Below are 20558 nucleotides of genomic sequence, written 5' to 3'. Positions count from 1 at the left end.
CACCTGAAGGGTCACCAAGGGGGGGAGAGGAGGAACCTGCAGTGGAGATGCTCTCATCCACCAGTCACTCCCCATGTATATCTTTTGGCCAAGCGAGTGTGGGCTTCAAGCAGGGACTGGGTGATCCAGAGATCCCTTCCAGACCTGTGGCAGGTGAGCCCTGCAGACAGGCGCTTGCATGGGCAGGCTGCCTGCAGGGTTAGGAGCCAGGGGTTTGGTCTCCCAAGGTGGCATTAACAACAGGGTGCAGCTCCCAAAAGGAGCAGATCCTGCCTTTGCAGAGCCTCCTGCTCTTGAGAGTGAGTCTCCCTGTACATCTCACCAGGCGCCAGCACTCCTGCATGCTAGCCCTTGATGTGAGTTCTCAGAGCATCAGCAGGTGATGTTCACCCATCCTGTGCTGCTAGACCCAGACTTGTGAGTGGTGTGAGCTGATGTCAGGGCTGGACTAGGTGGGGAGACCTCCCCTTCCTTGTGCCAGGGAGTTGCTGATTCGGCTCAGCCCCATCTCTAACCCTTCCCCTTGTTTTGTTTTTCCCCTGAACCCCTTAGTTAGATTGCTGGATTACTGAATGGCCCTAAGCAATGCTTTGATCTGTAGCACAGCTTCCTGGCCTAGAAGCAGCAGATCTGTAGGACTCCCAGACAGCCCATTTGCCTAGAGCCTCTGGCCCAGACTAATGCAGCTTTCTTGTTCCTGCAGCTCGGATTGGGTGGAGATCATCGAGCCCCGCTCCCAGGAGCGGATGTATGTTAACCTGACCACGGGTGAGTGTGGTTGGGAGCCTCCTCCCAACCTGAAGGTGCGCCAGTCGGACCAAAAGCAGTGGTGGGAGCTCTTCGACCAAAACAACAACCGCTTCTACTACTACAATGCTATCACACAGCAGACAGTGTGGCACCGGCCCCAGGGCTGTGACATCGTGCCCTTGGCACAGCTCCAGGCCATGAAGCGCAGCTCCCAGCCTGACTGCAGGGCCCAGCAGCACCGGGGCAGCACAGGCAGTGATGGCAGAAGCACCCCAATCCAAATGGTCCTGTTGCAGGAGATGGAAAAGGACAAGAGGGACTGTTCTGCAGAGAAGAGGAAAGAGCCTGGCAGGTAGGGAGAGCTGTAGCCCTCTCTGTTTGTGTTTGATGGGTGGCTTCAGTTGCCATGCAGGCACCTGCCTGGCCAATGGGCTGGGAAGCCATGCTGCCCCGAGAGGGTGCAGTGCTGGGACAAAGTGCTGCCAGGCCAGTGATCACCACTGCGTGCCCTCTTCCCAGAATACAGCTGTACACTTTCACCACTGTGGTACCACTTGAATGTCCCCAGTCTGGGCCAGGCCTTGTTTGTGTGAGGCACCACAAAAACACACATCAAAAGATAATTGTCACTCCAGAGCCCTTTGTGCTGAACAGAAGGAGTGGGGATAGGCAAGAATGTCACACAGTGACGAGAGCTCTGTCAGACGCTTATGATGGGGTTTGCTGGGATGGCTGAGCCCCTGTGCGAGGGGTTAGGCTGCTGCAGAGTATGGGTAAGCCTGGCTGCTCTCTTTTCCTCCCCATCCGTTTGTCTGCTTGCATGTGCTTGTAGCTTCAGCCAGGGCAGGAGGTGGGGCTGCGGGGACAGAGTTCCTGGGCACAGTTATTTGGTCTGTCAAGCCTGGAATGATAACGGGATGCTGGTTTTTTTTGGCTAAAAGATCTTCTTAAACTCAAACCAGTCTGACAACAAGGGTGGGGGGTGCTGGTGTATTGAAACTTTGCCAGCTTCAGCTGCACAAAAGCATCCCCTCCCCAGGCTCTGTGGGGTTGGGCCATCTGCCTGGGCCACTGCCTGGGGCTGCGCTGCATCCTTCTTGCCATGTCTGGGTGTCGTTCTGCCCTGGAGAATGTGGTACCAACAGCTGGGGAGGCCATGCAGCAAGCCCAGTTGAGTCACGCTGAGAAGTGACTCACCCAAGGGCTAGAGCAGAGCTCAGGCTGGGACTTCTGCTATCTATGCCAGTGCTCCTTGTCCCCTCTTCTGGGTAATGCAGTGAGCCAGGCTTTTTTTAACAGCTTGGGTTTTGAATGGAGGTTGTCTCTCTGTGTGCCTGGTGCAGTCAAGGAGATAATAAAAAAGTCAAGATGATAAAACCCGTGTAGGATGGTGATTCTGGAAAATACATACCTAGAGTGCCCTACACTGAGATTTATCGCTTGTCTTCTGCCCCCTATGAGATGCTTCTGTATTCACTTCAGATCTGCATGACTGGGAAACACTGGTGATGCACATAAAGTGCCTGTGATGCTTCCATTGCCTCCTGCCTCAGGAGCTGCCCCTCTGAGCTTCAGACCCATCCAGAGCATGATCCCTGCTCTGCCAGGAGAAACCCAAAGAGTGAGAAATGCCTTAAGCTGAACCTCAGTAGCTCCCAGTTCCCTCTGGTGTGTGTCCCCCGCCAGTGACCACAGGCACGTGGGATTTGCCGTGAACCGACTGGCTTCCCCTACTTGTCCCTCTGCAGCCTGGTATTCTGGGACAGTTGGGACAGGTGCCAGCAAACTAAGTCTTTCCAGAGGGGCGAGTACAAGGTCCTTGCACAGGGCGTAAGATACCCTGAGCTATGCGGGGTCCAAAATACTTCTGATTTGGCTCTCAGGAGGGAAACATGGACTCCTCAGCCTTGGTCCGGGTAACAGCTGTGCCTCAAGGGATAAGCGATGCCAGCTCTGGCCCATCCCTCAGCTCTCTGGCCCTCTTGGCAGGGAGGACCCCATGCAGCATCCCTCATATAGGAGGAAGGGGAGTGAGGTGATGTGGCCAGCAGTTTGCTTTACTTTTCCTTGCCAGCCAAACTGATGCCAGGTAGCATCTTGTGTGTCCCTGCTGGTTCTCCTGCAAGTAAGGGGAGTGGGAGGGCGTCCTCCCTCACTCCATTCCAAGCCCAAGTTTTTGCAGCAACCTTGGGGCACTTTGAGCCTGCAACAAACTCCGTTGAATGTCAAGCACTGGGAAGGGTTTGAGTGGCAGCTCGTCTGGGGAACTAACAGACTGCTTGGACATGTGAGGCTTTTCCAGATCCTTGCACCGGTATTTGCCTGTGGAAGCTGCTTTCTTGGAAGCAGGAGACTGAGCACTGTTTTCTTGCCCATCCATCATGTGTTGTCACCGCTGTTCGTGAGTGGGGGTTGCATGCCTGGTTATGGTGCAGAGAATGATTTCCCTACCTGAGTCTTGACACCCAGGGAGAGATTTCTTCCCTTTTGCTAGCTTGTAAAATGTTGAGTAAAGAGCTGAGCCTAAAGCAAGTGTTCCCAGGTGGGATCTAATGCCCTTGCTGGTGTGCTTTTGCTGTTACTAGACCAGACACCTCAAGCTTGTCAGCTCTGCTGTCTGTGGTGCTCTCCAAGGACAAAGTGTGTCCTCTTCCCCTTCTTGGCAGGGATGCAGCTCTATAAACAGAGGGTGAATACGTTGAATGCTGTTGGTAGCATCTGACTTCTTTATAGGTACCTGTACCCAATATAGTTTTGTTTTTGTCTCTAACAGGAGCATGAAAGATTTGTTCTTCTTCGCTATGTTTGTCATTCTGTGATAGATGAAGAGACCAGCATGGTCCCCAAGATGGGCCTCCTGCAAGCACATGCCACAGGGAGCTGGGGGAAGGGATTTTGTCCTTTTTCCAGTAATACTTTGTGGTTGAGTTTTTTTTTTTTCTTTTAGCAGATTGTTTTTTCCCACCCTTCTTCTCTCGTGCCTTCTGTCAACACTGCTAAATCTGCTGTGTCCGCTGCCATGTTTCAGTGCTTCCAAACCCTCTGCACACTGTTTTCAACAGCCTCAGGCAGAGTGGAGACACTCCCCAGACAGGTGGATGCTGCACTGCTCTGCCTTGCTGCCTGTTCCCTCAGTGTACATGCCAATCCCACCTTCTCCCTCACCACCCCACTGCTTGATGCTGCTCTTGCAGCTCTCTGAAGCACACCAGCTTGGAGCAGCCTTCTCTAGACACTGGCCCTTGGCTTCCCTGGGCAGATGGGTAGGTCGACCGCCCCCTGGGAAGTGGCAGCTGCTTGCTAAGGGGGAGATGCTGCTGTGATCCCCAGAGCCTCTTGGGGAAGCTCTTCTGCCCATGCACATACTCTTGTTTCTGTGCTTCCCGCTGCTGCCCAGCCCAGTGCCAGTTCTGTTCCTCCCTCACCAGAGCAAGGACAGTGGGCAGCACTTGCCTTACAGCTCCAGACCCATCCTGAGCACTTGGGATACTAGCAGGAGGGAAGACTGACTCTCTCCAGGGATGATGGAGGCCAAATGCTCCTTTCACACACTGGAAAGATCTCTGAAGTATTGATGTGTTCCCCTGGGGACTGTGAGACCAGCCTGGGGCTGAAAGCAGTCGGTAGCATTCTGGGAATGTCTTGTGAGCCACTGCAGCCATGCTGGCGTTTGCTGAAGCTCCTCAGGCCTCATGGATGAGAAGGGGCTGGGCATGGCAGAGGGCCGAGGTCTGAAGAGGACAGTCTTGCTGGGAGCAGAGCCTGTGTGCTCGTCTTCAGCATTAGGGCATGCCACCAGTCAGGGCTGCAAGTGGACTCTGCCATCCCCAGCTCTGCTGTCTGTGCAGACTGGACTTTTTTTCTCCTCTTCCCATGGTTCTCCCTGGGTCGGGGACTTGTTTTCAGAGTGGTGTTTTGAGGTTCCCCTTGCGATAACAATGCATTTCAAAGTCGTTCAGGTGGAAATCTGCTGTCCCTAGGAACATCCTGTCCCCCAGAACAGGAGAGGCATGGATTCCTTCTGCATGGGCAGCAGACTGTGCTGCCTGTCCCCTCCTCACCCAGCTTCCCCACAGCTCGGCATCCAGGGCTGGGAGGGAGAAGGGGCTTGGTTTCACTGTGCCAGGAAGGTGTGCTGGAAGCAGGGTCAGAGGGGTTGTGTGACATGAAGCCTGTGAAGGTGGTTATGAGGGCACCTCTGCCTCTTACAAGTCTGGTTTGCCTCATCATATGCTTATGTCCCTTGAGGCCCTGTGTAAGTAATGCCAATATTAAGTTCTTTACAATCGGGCAAGAAACACCATAATGCAGCCTTGTTTCCTTCGTAAGCTGCTGCGCTTGGGACAGGGCGTGCAAACACAATGCACTTCGCACAGGTCCGCAGAGCTGTCCTCTGGGCCATGCACGCCTGGGTTTGGGTGGGTTGCCTCTATGGGGTCTCTATCCCTGCCTCTGGCGTGGCCATCGGAGGCAGCAGCAGCAGCGCCGCAGAAATACAAACATCCCTGTTCATCTGCCTCTGTCAAAGCACCAGGAAAACGACTGCTGGAAAGGACAGAGCTGAGGTCCAGGGCCTTTTCTCCAGGCTTCTGGGAGGGAAGAGCAAACAATGGAGCTCTGGAGCCTGGGAAAATCTGCCGGATACACTGGGTCTGCTGGCGCTGGGTGCGGACTGGGAAAGCCAGCGCTGGGTTGTGGTGTTTATATTGGAGCTACTTGAAAGCATTCCTCGAAGGAACCATCTTGGGGAGCTCCACAGGGTCTCTGCTGCTGGTGGCTGAAGAGCATGGCCGAGAGGCTGCACTGGGAGATTTCTCCAGTGCTGGCTTTGCTTACTGTTAGGGCTTTCACTGCCCAGAAGGACAAGGCTGGACCTTTTTCCATGCTGGGAAGTCAGGAAGTCCCAGTTCTCTTCTGCTTAGTCTCTTCAACAGCAGGGGGAAAGAACTGAGGGAAGCTGTATCCGGACATAGCCTCAAGGGATCATTCATGGCTGTGGAAACAGTCCTTTCAAAAAAGCCTCTACGCTGTGATGTTGCCTCTTTCCTCTGTCTCCAGCCGCCCTGCCACTGGAGATCAGCATGTTGTGTCCAAGAGGAAACTGACAGGCAAAGTGGGATAGGGCACACATTTGGAGGTTTCACTTCTCCATCATGTTCACTTACAAACCTTCTGGTCAGGGGGAGCATGGTGGTCATGGTCTGGCTGGAGCTTGGCTCCCTCTTCCCTCAGTGATACTGGACTGGTGGAGCTCTACTGTCTCCTCTGGTCCTGTGAGGCACCACACACACCCTTCCCGCCCCCCCCCCCCCCCCCCCCCCCCCCCCGCCCCGATATCATGGTGGAACGATGCAGGGACACTACCATGTCATGAAGAACATGCCTGAGTCCCACACAAGCCCTGAAGGCAAAGCTCCGGGGTGCAGTACCCTCTCCTTGAAGTGGGAGTGCCTGTGGGCATGCAGAAGGCATTGGAGAGCTCTGCGGAGGTACCAGGGAACCCCTGGCAAATGCTTGTGTTCCTGGACCGCTCCTCACATCCTGAATTGTGGCCCCTTGCTTGTCTCCTGCTTCGGACTGACAGCCCACCTTGCTTGGTTGCCCTACATGGCCATCATCCCCCAAGAGCTGCCTGAGCACTGCTGGGCTCTGTCAGCTCCAGGAGCTCGCAGCAGTTGGTCTGAAACAGTGTGGGATGGGCTAGGTCCTGGCGCAGGCTTTGCCTCTCGGCCTAAAGGAGGGAGCGTGAGTGCAGAGGTAGTGGAGCCCGTTTCTCTGGCCTTGTTGCCTGTCAGGGCACAGACTGCGAGTGCCAAAGCCCTGCTGTAGGGCGGCTTGCTGCTTGTGACAGAACCCATTGTCTCATTGCCTTGCTGTGGCCTTCCGAATAACCTGTCCTGCTGGCGGGTCTTGGGGCATCCGTGGAGCTGGCACAGGGAGAGCCCCGTGTGAGGATGGGGCTCCTGCTGCTCCCCACTGTCCCCCACCCATGGACTGAGCCGATGCTGGGGCCCCACCCCATCCTCCCATCCCGGGCAGGGCCAAGGCGTGGGATGTCTTCCTCCCACCCCAGCGAAGTGACTCAGGGCAGTGAGGAGCTGTCGCGCTTTGGGCACCCTCGCCTTCCTGCTAGCAATGGGTTGCAGGTAGGCATCTTGGCTTGTCCTCCAGGAAGAGTCTGTGAGCACAGCACCCCCTTTTCTTTTCCCTGTTAAATGTCTCATTGCTCATCTGAAGACCAAAATGTGGGCTTTGCTCTTTTACACAGATGTGGGGGTGGGGAGGTCATTACTAGCTGGGGTCCCATGGCACCCTAACATCGTAATGCCATACTGGGACAGGAGCCTGTCTCTGGAGGCCAGGCTGGTGATACTGCTTGGCTATTCAGCCCTGCACCTGAGCAGGGACAGATGGGGACACGTGTGGTGCTGCAGTGTGGGTGTGAATTGACAGGACTGTTACAGCTGATCATGCAGGAGGTGGTGTGGCTGCCAGCTGTGCAGGCAGGGAGAGGCTGCTCACTGCAGCGCAGCACTGAGCGAGGAGGTGGCAGGGCTTCGGGCTGAGCTCCTGCTGCCCCACGTCAGCGGGTGTTTGGCAAGTACCGGAGTGGCATGCACTGGTGGGCCTGTCGATGCCATGTAGCACCAGCACATGCTGAGCCTGTGTGGTGGGACGAGCGTGGTCGTGTGGTGCTGTGCCTGCCAGGCCTCCACTGAGTGGGTGGTTTAGCTGTGCATGGAGCTGGCTGGAGGTGCAGTATTGGAGGTCAGGGAGAGGAATAACACTAGGCCGGTGGCTCACAGTATGTTGGGTCCAGTGCCTTCCCATAGAGTGCAGGGTTATTTTCCAACCCTGCTAGGGCTGAGGATCTCTGAAGGCAGGGGGATATGCCTACAGCTCAGGGGCTGCGGTGCTGCTGAGCTGTGGCTGTTCTCCCCTGAGATCCAACAGCTGGGTAGTGCTGGTCCAGATGCAGTGCTGCTCCAGCCGTAGCACTGTGTTAAAAATTGCTCCTGACCTGCCTGCCAAGTCAGGAGCCTGTGAGTAGCTCTGTTCTGATTGTCTTTGATGTGGTTCTTTACCAGTTTCACTTCCCTGCTGTGAAATGAGCTGCTGGTACAGCCAAGCAGGGGGATAGGTGAACTAGTGTTAGAAATGCTCATTTAAAAGCCTACCAAATGTTGCTGCTTTGGTTCTTCCCATTAGTCCGGGAGCTCTTCAAGGAACAACTGGGTCTTTAGCAGCACCTGTGGTTGGGATCGGAGCTTGGCCGTGTGCAGGAGGGGTGCACAAGTGTGAGGAGCCTCCCCAGGGAGGGATGCCTGGTGGGTTGCAAGGCCACGTGTGCTCAGGAATGCCACCCCTATCCTGCCATTACTACTGGCCATTCCCTGCCCATGTCCTTGCCTAGCGCCGCTGGTGTGCTGCTTCAGGCATCATGCCTCTGGGAAGAAGCACACACAGGATAAGCTTCTGATAGCAAAACAGGAGTTGGAAGAGCAGGGGCTGTGCTTCATGGCAGCTTGGGCAGGTGGAAGGAGGCCAATCCCAAATCCCTCAGTGTTTCCCAAGCAGCTGCTCTTGGGACAGGGCTTGGGTCAGTCCTGAGCAGTGACTCTGTGAGCAAGAGGCAATGACTGCGGGACAGCCCTTCCTCATAGTGATGGCATATCATCTTGAAGTACTGTCAGGAGTTCCCTGACAGGACAGGGCATGTGCAACATGGCCTCAGGACTTACCCAGTCACAGCTGGGAGCAGATACATGGAGGGAGGGCACAAAATGAGGCCAGGTTCAAGGGGACCTTCCTGGGAACAATGGTGCCTTTGAAGACCTGGAAGCTCAGGCTGATTTAAGAGCCTTTCCATTCCCTTTTTGCCAGAGCTCATGAACACATACCAGCTATAGCCACTGCAGAATGTGCCTTTGGGACTGGGATGCTGCAATGGGCACGGTGGGTTGTAGTGGATCCTGAGTACTACTACCATGGGTCAGAGGATACTCCCAGCAGATGAGGATTTCACAGCCATGAGAGCTGAGCAGGGCCAGTAGGTTTGGCCAAGGGAACCAGATCTGATGGCATTTGGACTAGACTGGGAGGATCCCTACACAGAGGCTTGGTGGGTTGCATGGGAGTAAGCCAGGAACATCAGCCCCTGTAAATCTCCCATTGATGTTGTAGGTTTTTCTGCAAATTAAATATGCATTTGGAAACTTAGATCAAAAAACCAATATGGTCTGTAAGGACTGTCATTATAGTTTGACAATCTAAAGGCAGGCACTTGGGATTATTTTCCAGCTTGAGTGGTCCAGAATAGTTTACTGGTCCTTAGCTGGTCATTCTGGGTGCTGTGCTAGCTAATGAGCCTTGGGAAGTGTAGGCTGTTTCCTATCTCAGTGCTGCTGATACCAGATGGGTTATAGTATGATTAATTTGTTTCATCCCAGTGTTCTGCTGTTTACAATTCAGAAATTTTTCATGTGTGTAACAATGATGTGTTTCTGTTTCAGGAAGGGGAATCTCTAGGGAAAAATGAGGCGTTGATATAACTTGCGGAATCTCCAGGCACTTTGAGATTAACAATCTGATATTTGGGTAAAAGTGCAGGATATTTCAGTTAATATAATTCATAAATAATTCCCTGTATTTCTATCTTTCTTCCTTTAGGGAGACTCCTACCCACTGGCAGCCTCTGCCAGGCACGAAAGCAGCCATGTTGGTCAAAATGAACAGTTTGAGGAAGATGCAGAGCTCTTCAAACAGTTTGCTTCAGCTGCAGAGTGCTCCAGAGCCCAACAGCCAAAAATCTCTTCCAAAACCAGCCGTATATACTCAGCCTCAGTCCATGTCCCAGAGCCCTGGTGCCACAAAGCAAACGCCTACAGGAGAAACACAGCAGTCTATGCAGGTCAAAAAGACAGAGAATGGTGGGTTTTGCCTGGTGCTGTTGAATGGTCCGACTTCTCGAACACCTCCAAGGAGCCAGACAGGAACACCCCAGCCTACATCCCCCAAGTATGCCTCCCCTGCACCTATATACGATGAGCCATCTTTAGAGTCTCCAATTTATGATGAGCCACCAGTAGATATGGACACTGAAAGCATCGGTATCAGTAGGATTTCTCCACCAAGGTCACCAAGCAATAGCTTAAAAAAGCAGCTGCAACCAACCAAATTATTACAGTATCCAGGTATGCAACAGCAGCAAGCTGCAAAGAAGCATGCGAGAAATCCTTCTTCAACTGAATACAGTCCAGCTGGCAAAGAATATATAAAACACATGGTCAATGTTGATCAGTCTTGCAAACTCTCCCACTCTTCTACTGCAACATCGGATGCCTCTACTAAACTGCCTGGTCAGCTTACTTCAAAGGACAGCTTCAAGCAGTCTTGGAGGATCTTGGAAGCCAACGTCCTCAAGAACATGGAAGCCCTCCACAGTCGGCAGAGCAGCCTGCAAGCTCAAGAGTACCCAGCTGGTATAAGCCATCAGGATTCTGGTTATTCAACTGGTCCTTCTCCAAGTTTGAGAAAAAGGAAAGGAAGGAGGCAAGGGACAGGTCAAGGAAGACCTGGCTCTGTGGGCAGCAGTAGTGAGCTCACAGCTTTGAATGATAAGCTCATCGCTGAGATGCGTGCTGTGGTGGGCAGGTCAGCAGCTTGCAGGGGAAGCAAAGCCAGCCTTGATGCTGAAAGTCTGGAGAGCAGCATCACAGCAGAGAGCAACAAAGTCAGATTTCAGTCTGACCACTTGAAAAAATGCATCAGCCAGAGCTCAAGGGACGACGTCTCGGCTAGCAATAGGTCTCTGTATAGACAGGGCCTGGACAGCAGGGGCAGCTTTCCCAATGAAGTGGCTGCTCCACAGGACACAGTGAGGCAGAAGAGGGCTTTTGAGAAAATAGATTCTTTAGAAAAAAATGTGACCAGCCAGACAAGCTTGGCTTCATCAGATGCTACATGCCACTCCTCCCAGGTACCTCTCCATCTACACTGGGTTAAATCGCATGCCTTTGCTGGATGGTCGTGGTGCAGAGCCAAATACCTGGTCTGCTCCCGGGTGGGTTTAGGGGATGTGCTGCAGGCAGAACATGTCTGTGCCTGCAGAACAGCAAACAGGTCACAGAGCCTCACAGGTTTCACAGAATCACGGAACGGTCAGGGTGGGAAGGGAGATCACCTAGTCCAACCCCATGCTGAAGCAGATTATCCTAGAGCTGGTTGCACAGGATCATGTCCAGGAGGTTTTGAATGTCTCCAGAGAAGGAGACACCACAGCCTCTCTGGGCAGCCTGTCCCAGCGCTCACTCACCTTGGGTAAAGAAGCCTTTCCTCGTACCCAGATGGAAATTCTCATATTGCAGTTTGTGCTTGTTGCCCCTTGTCCTGAAAAGAGCCTTGCCCCTTCCTCCCGACACTCACCTTTAAGACATTTGTAGACACTGATAAGATCCCCCGCTCAGTGATCTCTTCTCCAGGCTAAACAGGCCCAGCTCTCTTGGCCTCTGCTCTCAAGGGAGATGCTCCAGCCTCCTCCTCATCTTTGTAGCCTCCGCTGAACCCTCTCCAGCAGTTCCCTGTCTCTCTGGAACTGGGGAGCCCAGAACCGGACAGAGTGGTGGAGACCCCATTTCAGGCCAGTGGTATGAGAGGAGCAGGAATTGTGCCAGAGTTGCTGGGGTACAGGACGCAGTTGTCAGAATTTGTATGGCCACGTGGGCAGTGTTTTATGTTTTTTCCTCTCTCTCCTTTTTCTAATAGTTCCCCTTCCTGTGTTCTCCCTCCCAGTCATTCCTGAGCATTGAATGGAAATATTCAGAAAACCAGTGACAGTGACTCTAGCATCCTCTTGTTGGAAAAGCTATTTTAAAACCTACTTGTGTGCCTGCACAAGTGAAGCCATTTTTCTCTGTAACACAGCACTCTTGCAGAATTTAGTTTGCCATCTTTTCTCCTGTTTTCTCCCATGATGGAAACTTGTCCTTCATGGTTTTAGTTAAGATTTAGGTTCTGTATAAGTGACTTTTATATCCTGTGAAGGTTTTGTCCTTTTCCTCTTTGCTCACTCTTCCGACTATTTGACTCCTGCTGAACAGCCTGAGTCTCTGCATCTCCTCTGTGAGGCACAGCTGATAACAGTCCTCCAGAGTGAAAAGTGACTATTTTAATGTGTTGTTGTCTTCTCCTGTTTGCTAGCACACAACCTTTAATGAAGAAACTTGGCAAAGCTGCTTGACCATTTCAGATTGCTCCATTTCAGTAGACATGAGGTATAACTTCTCTCTAAAACTCAGGCTGACACCTCCCCACTGTATTGGATTTATATGTATTCGTTCTCCTCTTTATCGTAATTTCTGATCAATAGGGTAGGGCCTTGCTTTCACCAGTAACCCTTTTTAAAACTGATGTCATGTTCCCACGTTTTCTGTTTTTCAGACACAGGGCCAGTTTGAGTTTACAGAACTCGCACGTTACTGTTAATAGTTCAGCAGTTTCATTTCACAAGCTCTTTAGGCTTCTTGGAAGACTGCTGTCCAGTGCTCAGGATGTGTTACACCTTGTTGCATTGATGGGGAGAGCTGAGACTTGATGTCTTGATTATGCACAGGAGGTGGTGGGTTGGGGATAGGCTGTGAATGGCCTTGAAGATGCAGAAAAATTTTCTGTGTGGTAGGATGGAGGAGAATACAGTGGAAATTGTAAGAAGATGGATGTTGTGGTAAAGGCAACAGGTCAATAAATAGTGTATTTACAGAAATACTCTGAGTTGTAAGGGTCCAAGTAAGGAGGGGAGGAGGCTGCAGAGAATACGGCAGCAAAATCACTGCCTTGCTTGAAAATGGCAGTGCGTGGCTTGAGTCACCAGCAATGTCCTGTGCTGGGCCTGCACGATGGAGAGGAGAATTGGGAGACAAGGAAGTTCTGCCCATCCTCCTTGGATAATGAAGTTCTAGGACAGGCTGAACAGAGGTGGATGTGTCTTGTCAGTGCAAAGATAACAGCTGGGTAGTTGCATGAATGAGATTTGAGAGATAAACTCTAGAGAGTATGAGGAGGTGGATCCTCAGAAGTAATGTGCTGAAGGAGCAGTTAGGGTGGTAGGAGGAAAACCAACCCTGGGCATGGAAGGTGGAGTGAAGGAGATAAAGGATGGAGACAGCAGAGAACTGCAGGAAGGGATTTTTAGTTAAGGTGTTGAGTGAATTCAGAGAGGGTGAGGGGTAACTCAAAGGGTAAAAAACCAAAACAAAGTAGAAAAGCAGGAGAAATGATTGTGCCTCAGACTGGCAATAAGAGGTGGAGTGTGATGTGTGCTAATCCTGCCATCCACATGTAGGTACATGTTAGGTGTATGATATGGAAGGGTTAGACTGCACAAGCCTTTGATGTGAGTTCAGCAGTTCCTCCTTACTAAGAAAAAAACACTGACTTACTCTAAACATTTAAGAACTAACATGTATTTTGGAGTTGCCTGTGGGCAAGGACTGGAATGGAGCATGGCGCATAAGTTAAAGGTGATCTGCAAAGAAGGAAAATGCATGTCTTATTTCACTTTTTCTATTGCCAAACCAAAATTTACAGGATTTTGTTTCTTTATCTTCCTTTAAAAACCAAAAATGTCAAGATTATCTTGTTTGGCTTTTTCCTATTTACTGGAGATCTCCTTGGAGAACACAATGTGAAGTGTTTTAGCTCTTAGTTGCTGTATGTGGGAATTTCAAGTCTAACAAAAAAAGTCTGTTTCCTAAAACAACTTCTTGGGTGTCTGAGTTCAATATGTGTCCCAGGCTGCCACTTCCATCCAAACTAGAGAATTCTGGATGGGCAAAATAAGTGTCTTAATCCCACAAGTAATTATTACACACCATTTTCTTGGGATCAGTACTACCAAAGCTTTAATTATGTAGTTATCTGTATGGATCGCTGGGGAAGGAGGGACAAGGGCTGCATGTAAAAACTGTGTCCAAAGTCTGGAAGGAAGGTCTTTGTCTCTGCTGCTCGTGTCTGTAAACTTGTGATCAGTGAACTTGTCCCTGGAGCAAAGGAGTTTGATGACTGCAGGCTGTGGGCGGGGAGCTGCTGTCCCTAGTTCTCCGAGAAGAAAAAACAACCCAGTACTTGTGAACAATTCTGATTTGGGGAGGGTTAAGCCTGTCTTGGATAGGAAAACGTGGTAGGAGCCCATCGCAGGGGTGCACTTGAGTCCAGTGCAGTGGTACTCACAGATGCATTGGGTCTGTAGCCACAGCCTGTATCTTCCCCGTGGATGCTGAGGATTTGGCAGGAGGCTGCGCTGCATCTGTAGGGTACGGTGAGAGCCAGCTCCGTTGGTGGTGGAAGTTGACTGATGCAGATATCCAGTCTCCTTCGCTTCACCAACTCAGACATGATTTATCCTATCTGGGTGAGAGCCTAGCCATCAAAATAACTGTGCCCATGCTCCGCTGTGCCTCTCTTTGCTTCTCCTGCCCCATTTGTGTGTCTGGCCAGTGTTTCCATTAGGAAAGTCATGGTGGAATGGAGATACATGTTTTCAATGCCTCAGTGCAGAGGCTGTCCAGGCACAGGCTGCCCAAAGGTCAGCAGCTCCTCATGGCTGCCAGACATGTTGATTTGGTTTTGTCTTTCTTGGTTTTTTTCTTGCTAGAACTTAGGAAAATAGTAAAGGCAGGAACCATCTATGGGATTGTAGTGGCCACAAAGGGTAAAGGTGAGAGGAAAACAGTGCTAATAGTGCTGTGGCTGTCTAGTCTCTACCACCTCCTGGTGTTCCCTGCCCACCTCCTGGGCTCCTGTGGCTCCACAGAAACTGAGAGATAAAGAGTGAGGAGAAACCTGTGGCTCCTTGGTGCCACAGAGCTGTAGTGCTTCTCTGGGAGTTAGCCCAGCTCCTGCTTGGGCTGTCCTCTGGAGCTCTGGGACAAGCTGGACAATCAGGCCTGTTACTCCATGTCCCAGTGCTTCCCTCAGGGACAGCATCAGTGTACAGCTGTGCCAGCCAGGCTCTTGCAGAACTACAGATGTCAGACACCAATTCGTACAAAGTCATGTTTTGTACAGATTCAATGCTTTGCAGTTGCTTTATGACTCACCGCTGATAATTTTCCTGGCAGAGTAAGGGGTCATCTAAGTTGCTTTTAACATGTCTGTTCTCCATTGCAGCCCAGGACAATAGAATTGGACCCCAAGCAGGAGAGCAGTGGCCAGCCTGGTGGCTGTGTAGGATATAATTTCCCTTACAATACTCTACGGAAGCCCATATCTCAGAGCAGCATGGCAGACTGGGCTTCTAAAAACCTGAACATGCACACGCAGGGAATCTTCCGCCGAAGGATCTCTATCTCCAACATGCTGTCCTGGAATGGTGGCTCTATCAAAAAGCCAATGCTTATCACTAGCAACCACACCATCAAAAAAGAGGCATGTGAGATGTTCAAACTGGTACAGAGCTACATGGGAGATCGTCAGACTCGCATGGACCGCAATCATGTGGCATTGGTCACAGTCACCAAGTGCTGGAGCATGCAAGGTCTACGGGATGAACTCTACATACAATTGATCCGGCAGACAACAGATAATACATGCTACCGAAGTCTGGCATGGGGCTGGGAACTGATGGCCATAAGTTTGGCCTTTTTCTCCCCATCACCCAAATTTCAGTCTTACCTGGAAGGTTACATTTATCGCCACCTTGACAGTGATGAAAACAGTAAGTGCCTCGTGCACACGGACTCCGTCCCCAGCAGCATTCTGACAGGTTGTGCCGCTTACTCAGGGTTGTCTGGTTTTTAAGACTACAGGTAGTCAGTCACCAGCCAGTGCTGTTGTTTCCATGTGTTGGGCGAGAGCATCATGTGCTGGGCAAGTTCATCCTTCCTTGGTGGGATGAAGCTGCCACCAGCTCATGTCCCTGTGGTTCTCACTTGTGTCTGGCAAAGAAATGCAAGCCCTAGACTGTGCTCATCTCGCCAGTTAGTATGGCAGGATCAGCACTGAAAAGAGCTTATTTGAACCTGCCATGGGCAGAGTTTCTTTGGGTTCTCCAAAGACATGACTTACCTCAAAGTTCCTTAAAGCAGGCAAAAAAAAAAAAAAAAAAAAAAAAGAATGTTAATATAAAAATTTTTAAGGGAGCCATTGCAAACATTACAAACAGATCTTGGCTTGGCAAATAGTTGGGGATCCTGAAGGATGCTGGCTTTTGTTGTAAACAGGTGCAATTTATCTGCCTTTCAGAAGCTTTGGGGACCAGCCCAGCATATATTCAGTTATTAGCTCAATCGTAAGTTGCTATAGCACCCTGGGGGGGGAAAAAACAAGAAGAAGAAGAAAAAAAAAAAAAAGCCAGGTGCCAGTCTGGAGGGTATTTATTGGCTTATTTGTCACTGTTTCAACAGTGGACCCTGTGTCTTGTCCAGTCTCAGGTGAGAAATCAGAGCATCTATTTCCACTTGGGGCTTCAAACGCAGGTTAAAGTCCCCTCAGATCTCCAGGGCAGGTTCTGCCTGCCCTGCTAGTTCTGCCCTTGCTAGTGAGTGTGGCAGTGGAGGTGGGTCCTAGGGGCAGCAGTGGGGCAATGCCAACCTTTGCTTTTCATGCTTGTAGCCTTAAGGTGGGGTTCCTTCTCTGAACTGCTGAATGGGCAGCACTGGTTTAGGTTTTCATGAGGATCCTAAACCCTTTTCCCTTCTCCCCAAAACACTTCCCTCCAGCTACACTTGGCCCAGGAGCGAAAAATCACACTGCCAGCACCAGGGTCCAGGCAGCAAGAAGGAGTAATCTGAACTATTTGAGTGGGTTGTTCCTTCTGCTGGTGTTTAGACAGTTAAGTTTATTTAGGTATAAGCTTGCTTATATATACACCCCTTCTCAGCTATTTTGCCTTTTGGAGAACTTGGCTGGTGTTCTGGGCCCCTCACTTGTGTGCGTTTGGAGCTGGCTGTGGTACAGGACCTTTCCCCTAGCAGACCTCCTTGTGCTGGAGTTAGGCTGGCTACCGTGTCTAAGGGCAGTTCTGGGCTTTGGTATTTTATTATTTCACATTATTAATCCAAAGCCTCTTCTGAATTTTCAGTTGCCCAGCGCATCAAGGAGCTTGTGGATCTGAAAAACAAGAAGAACTCAAAATCCAGGAAAAAGAGGAAACAAAACACCGAGGATGAAGGTAAGGGGAGGCAGAGCATGCAGGGAGCTAAGAGGGAGGACTGCACTGACGTCAGACAGGCAGGGATGCTGAGCTCCACTGAAAATCAGACTGTTTCTTTAACTGCATATACTTAGATTTGGGAAACTTTACTGCAGGTAGCTGGTGTGAGAGGTTTGACCAGGGCATAGGTGAGCAGTATGAGTGGTAGCTGGGCAGCACATGGGACAGGTAGCAGTGTGGTAGCAGGGGAGGACCCCTTTCACTCACAATTGTGTGAGAAAAGGGATTTTAATTTGAATGCAGACCTGGAACTGTAATGCAACTGGTCTGTGTATGCCATGGAGTTTCCTATAGCATGTTACAGTGCTAAAAGCCATACAAGCCAGCCCGCTGAAAAGAACGTGTCTCACTTGTAGTGGTGGATTGTGTAAATCACCACCCAGCCTGAGGACCTTCAGGGAGGACACTGATACCTGGCAAAGAATACTGCCTTTTTCTGTCTGGTATTGGCTTCCCCATGTCCACACTTCCTGGACTCTGCAGTCCAGGGCTTGCAATAGCATCTCTGCTGAATGAACAAGAGCTCACATATTCCTCCAGCCTCAGGTTTTAACTGCTGACTGCGGGATAATACTTTATCTGGCTAAAGTCTTGCTAGACAAAGTCCATTCAATTTTTTTTTAATATTGCTTTCAGGAAGCTTGAGCCAACCCTGTGAATTCATGTCAAGCAGCAGTTTACGTCATGTAGCCTTGGTGTTTTTAATCTGGGAGAGCTGGAGTCCAGCTTCCTGCATTGCTTAGCCTTACCTGATGCCAGCAGGCAGGTGTGTGAAACACGGACACCACAGCTTTGCTGTCCTGCAGTGCCTTCCTTGTGTCACTGCTCCTCTGAGGCAGCTGCAAGCCTGGGAAGTGACTGAGGAGGCCCTTTGGTTGCAGCCCCTCCAATAAAAGTGTCTTTTGCTTCTCTGTCTCCAGTGGCATTCAGAGCAGAGACCTGAAATTGCACAGAGGGATTATATTTGTGATAGGGTTATGTCTTTTTGCTTTCTTGTTCAGGCCCAGGAGAGGTCAGCTCATTCTGAGCCTTTGAAAAGTCATTTTGCACGTACTTAGAGGGACTTTGAGCTCTTTATGGGACAACTCCCTGGAGATTGCTCTGTGCAGGGCATGCTCTGTCTGTGGGCTGAGCAGGTTCTTTTGTGCAATTGCTTGTCTGTATTGCATGTGCTGGAGTTGTGCTTAGGAAGACAGAGGTAGTTTTTACCTAAAAGTAAGTTTTAAATTAATTATGTATAGGTATATGAAAGTGCACCACGATAACTTCATAAAGTTTCCAGAACGAAAGTCAGAAGTGCCTGTGTGGCCTCAGCTGGGGCTCTGGTGACAGGTCACACACTGTTCCCTTTGCTGGACTGTGTCTGCTTTCTGGCACACAGAAGACAGTGAACTGGCAGTGAATGTGGGCTTTAGAATAAATGAGCTGGTTTGCAGGCTCCTGCTGGCTTCTGCAAAGATGGCAAGGGGCACAGCAAAGGAGGCAGGAGGGCTAGCAGGTCACTTAAACCAGCTTTTTCACAAGTGACCGATAACACTGAGGGTTTTTTCTGGGGCCTGACCTCAGAGCTGCACCTGAAGTAAGGGGAGGTCCTGCAGGAGCATGCCAGGTTCTTTCTGCTGCTGGCAGGAACCGTCCGGCTTTCCCTCGGGATACCTATGTCTGCTCCAGCAGCCCTGCTTGCCAGATGTGTGAGGGGTGAGTAGGATGCAGTTCTCTGACGTTGCAGAGCTGTTGTGAGAAGTTCATTATTAGCTCTGAAATACTTGGATGTTTATGGCTGTAGCAGTAATTTAGCAGACACACAAAGACATCCTTAAGTGCAGAGGCTTGTAAAAAAACACTTGCGTGAGTAAACATTTACCATCTGACATGCACCCAAAGAAATAGTTTTGAAGTTTCCCATGCTTAATCTTTGTTTTCTAGTGTAATTCTCTTCAAGTAAATGAAATGTGAAGGTGGTGCGAGATCTTTCCATGGATCAATAACCCACTGAAAGGCAGAAGAATAGCAGGTAGAAATAAATGATGTGTTTTCAGAAGGAGGATTGTCTGTTGATCCTGCAGGAATGTAAGCAGGGCTATGGGTCTATACAAGGAAGCAAATAATGAGCTGGCAGCTCAGTGTTGGTACAAAACTATTCAGGATTATAAAAACTAAAGGTGCAGAGGGATCTTGCAAGGGTAACTGAGCAATCAAGCAGCAGAGAAAGTTGTGTCAACAAAAGCAAAGTATTGGACATGGGGGAGATGTCCCTAACTGCACATGCAGCATCAGGCTGCTACGTAGCTGATTCAAGGAAAAAAAGACATTTTGCAGCCCATATATGAATTTCCAGAAATGTATACATGGTGCTGGGAAGCAGTTAGAAAACAGGGTTAGAAGCTTGTAGAAAAGAGACAGAGAGCAAATTAACACTTGGCTGTAGTCATACTGTGCCCGCTCCGCACAGTGGTCTCTCCAGGGCTGATGGATGTGGTAGGGGAAGCCTCACAGGAGCTCGACCTGGAGAAGAGGGGGAGAAGGTCAGTGGGTTGAAGCAAATGGCAGGTCATCTGTGGGGAAAGCAAGATGAAGAAAATTTCTCGTCATTTATCTCAGCAGAACAGGAAACTGCCCAGTTTTGTTGTGGGCAGCAGGCTTAAGAGTGCTCTGTCCTGAAGCACAAAATAAATCATTAAGAGTCAGCAAAGCAAGCTGTTGTGCAAATTAGGAGCATAAACAGGTTTAGGAGGAAATGGGACAATTCAAAGAAGGGAGGTCTGTCAGTTGATAGTTAATGGTCCAGGTGCAGCACTGCCTCGGGGTATCTCCCACCTGCTGTTAGCCAGGAGATTTTCACAAGGCAATATTAATTTTTGAAACATTATTTCTGTTTCTTATCCTCCTGGTGGCAGATGCAGGCTGGTGACTCATAAGGCCCTTCAGGCTGACAAAGCACAGCATTTCCCACATAGGGAGTGGTGATGGAGCAGAATTTGGGATGGAGAAGAATGACTGGTGGTGTAGGAAGAGGGGCCAAACCAGTGCAGTAAAATGGGGATGCTTGGGCAGATCAAAGCCAGGAGAGTGGCACTGGTGCAAAGCCCAGCTGAGCTGTTCAGGAGGTGCCTACACCTGTGGGGAAGAGCACAGCAAGATGGGCCCCCAGTCTGAGAGCCTGCACTATGCCAGGCTGATGCCAGTGAGAGGCCACGTTAGATCTGAGAAATACGAGACAGCAGCTACAGCTGTGCTGAAGTATGTGTCCCGTGGCTAGGTCCTGAATCCACATTGTTTGCTGCATTTTTTAAGGCATTTTTTGGCAGGAGAGTGTTCCGGTAGGTATGTTCTTGCATGTGCCCTGCCTGGATTTTAACTTGTTATAAAAGGAGAGGTTCTTTAAGAAGCTCTTCACATGTGTTTCTAGGCCAGCATATGGAAAAATATTTTCCTTTGCAAACTATTTTTCACTGTGTGGTTTTTTAGTAGTCTTCTGTTCCCAAGCTCCTGGGGCTACTGTGGTACCACAGGAAATAACAGGTCAGCTTGGATTTCACAGATCCATGATGTGCTCGGAGAAGTGGAATTGCCTTTAGTATTAGCCCTTTCCAACCCA

The 20558-nt window shown here is 50.4% G+C and overlaps 1 protein-coding gene across 4 annotated transcripts in view; it reads left to right on the top strand.

Moving 5' to 3' along the window:
* LOC121094508 (rho GTPase-activating protein 39-like) overlaps positions 1-20558 on the top strand; it is a 67362-nt gene that overhangs the window by 37770 nt on the left and 9034 nt on the right. For all 4 annotated transcript variants that reach the window (XR_005829871.1, XM_040608192.1, XM_040608190.1 and 1 more), the window contains exons 2-5: positions 704-1102; positions 9421-10729; positions 14917-15463; positions 16829-16918. Coding sequence is in view for 3 of the 4 variants with exons in the window: in XM_040608190.1 (XP_040464124.1) it covers positions 704-1102; positions 9421-10729; positions 14917-15463; positions 16829-16918 (2345 nt within the window). In the remaining variant the exon portion in view is untranslated. The remainder of the gene's footprint in view (positions 1-703; positions 1103-9420; positions 10730-14916; positions 15464-16828; positions 16919-20558) is intronic.

The sequence above is a fragment of the Falco naumanni genome, chromosome 10 (assembly GCF_017639655.2).
Source record: "Falco naumanni isolate bFalNau1 chromosome 10, bFalNau1.pat, whole genome shotgun sequence".
NCBI lineage: Eukaryota > Metazoa > Chordata > Aves > Falconiformes > Falconidae > Falco > Falco naumanni.
This window is presented reverse-complemented; position numbering and strand designations above follow the sequence as displayed.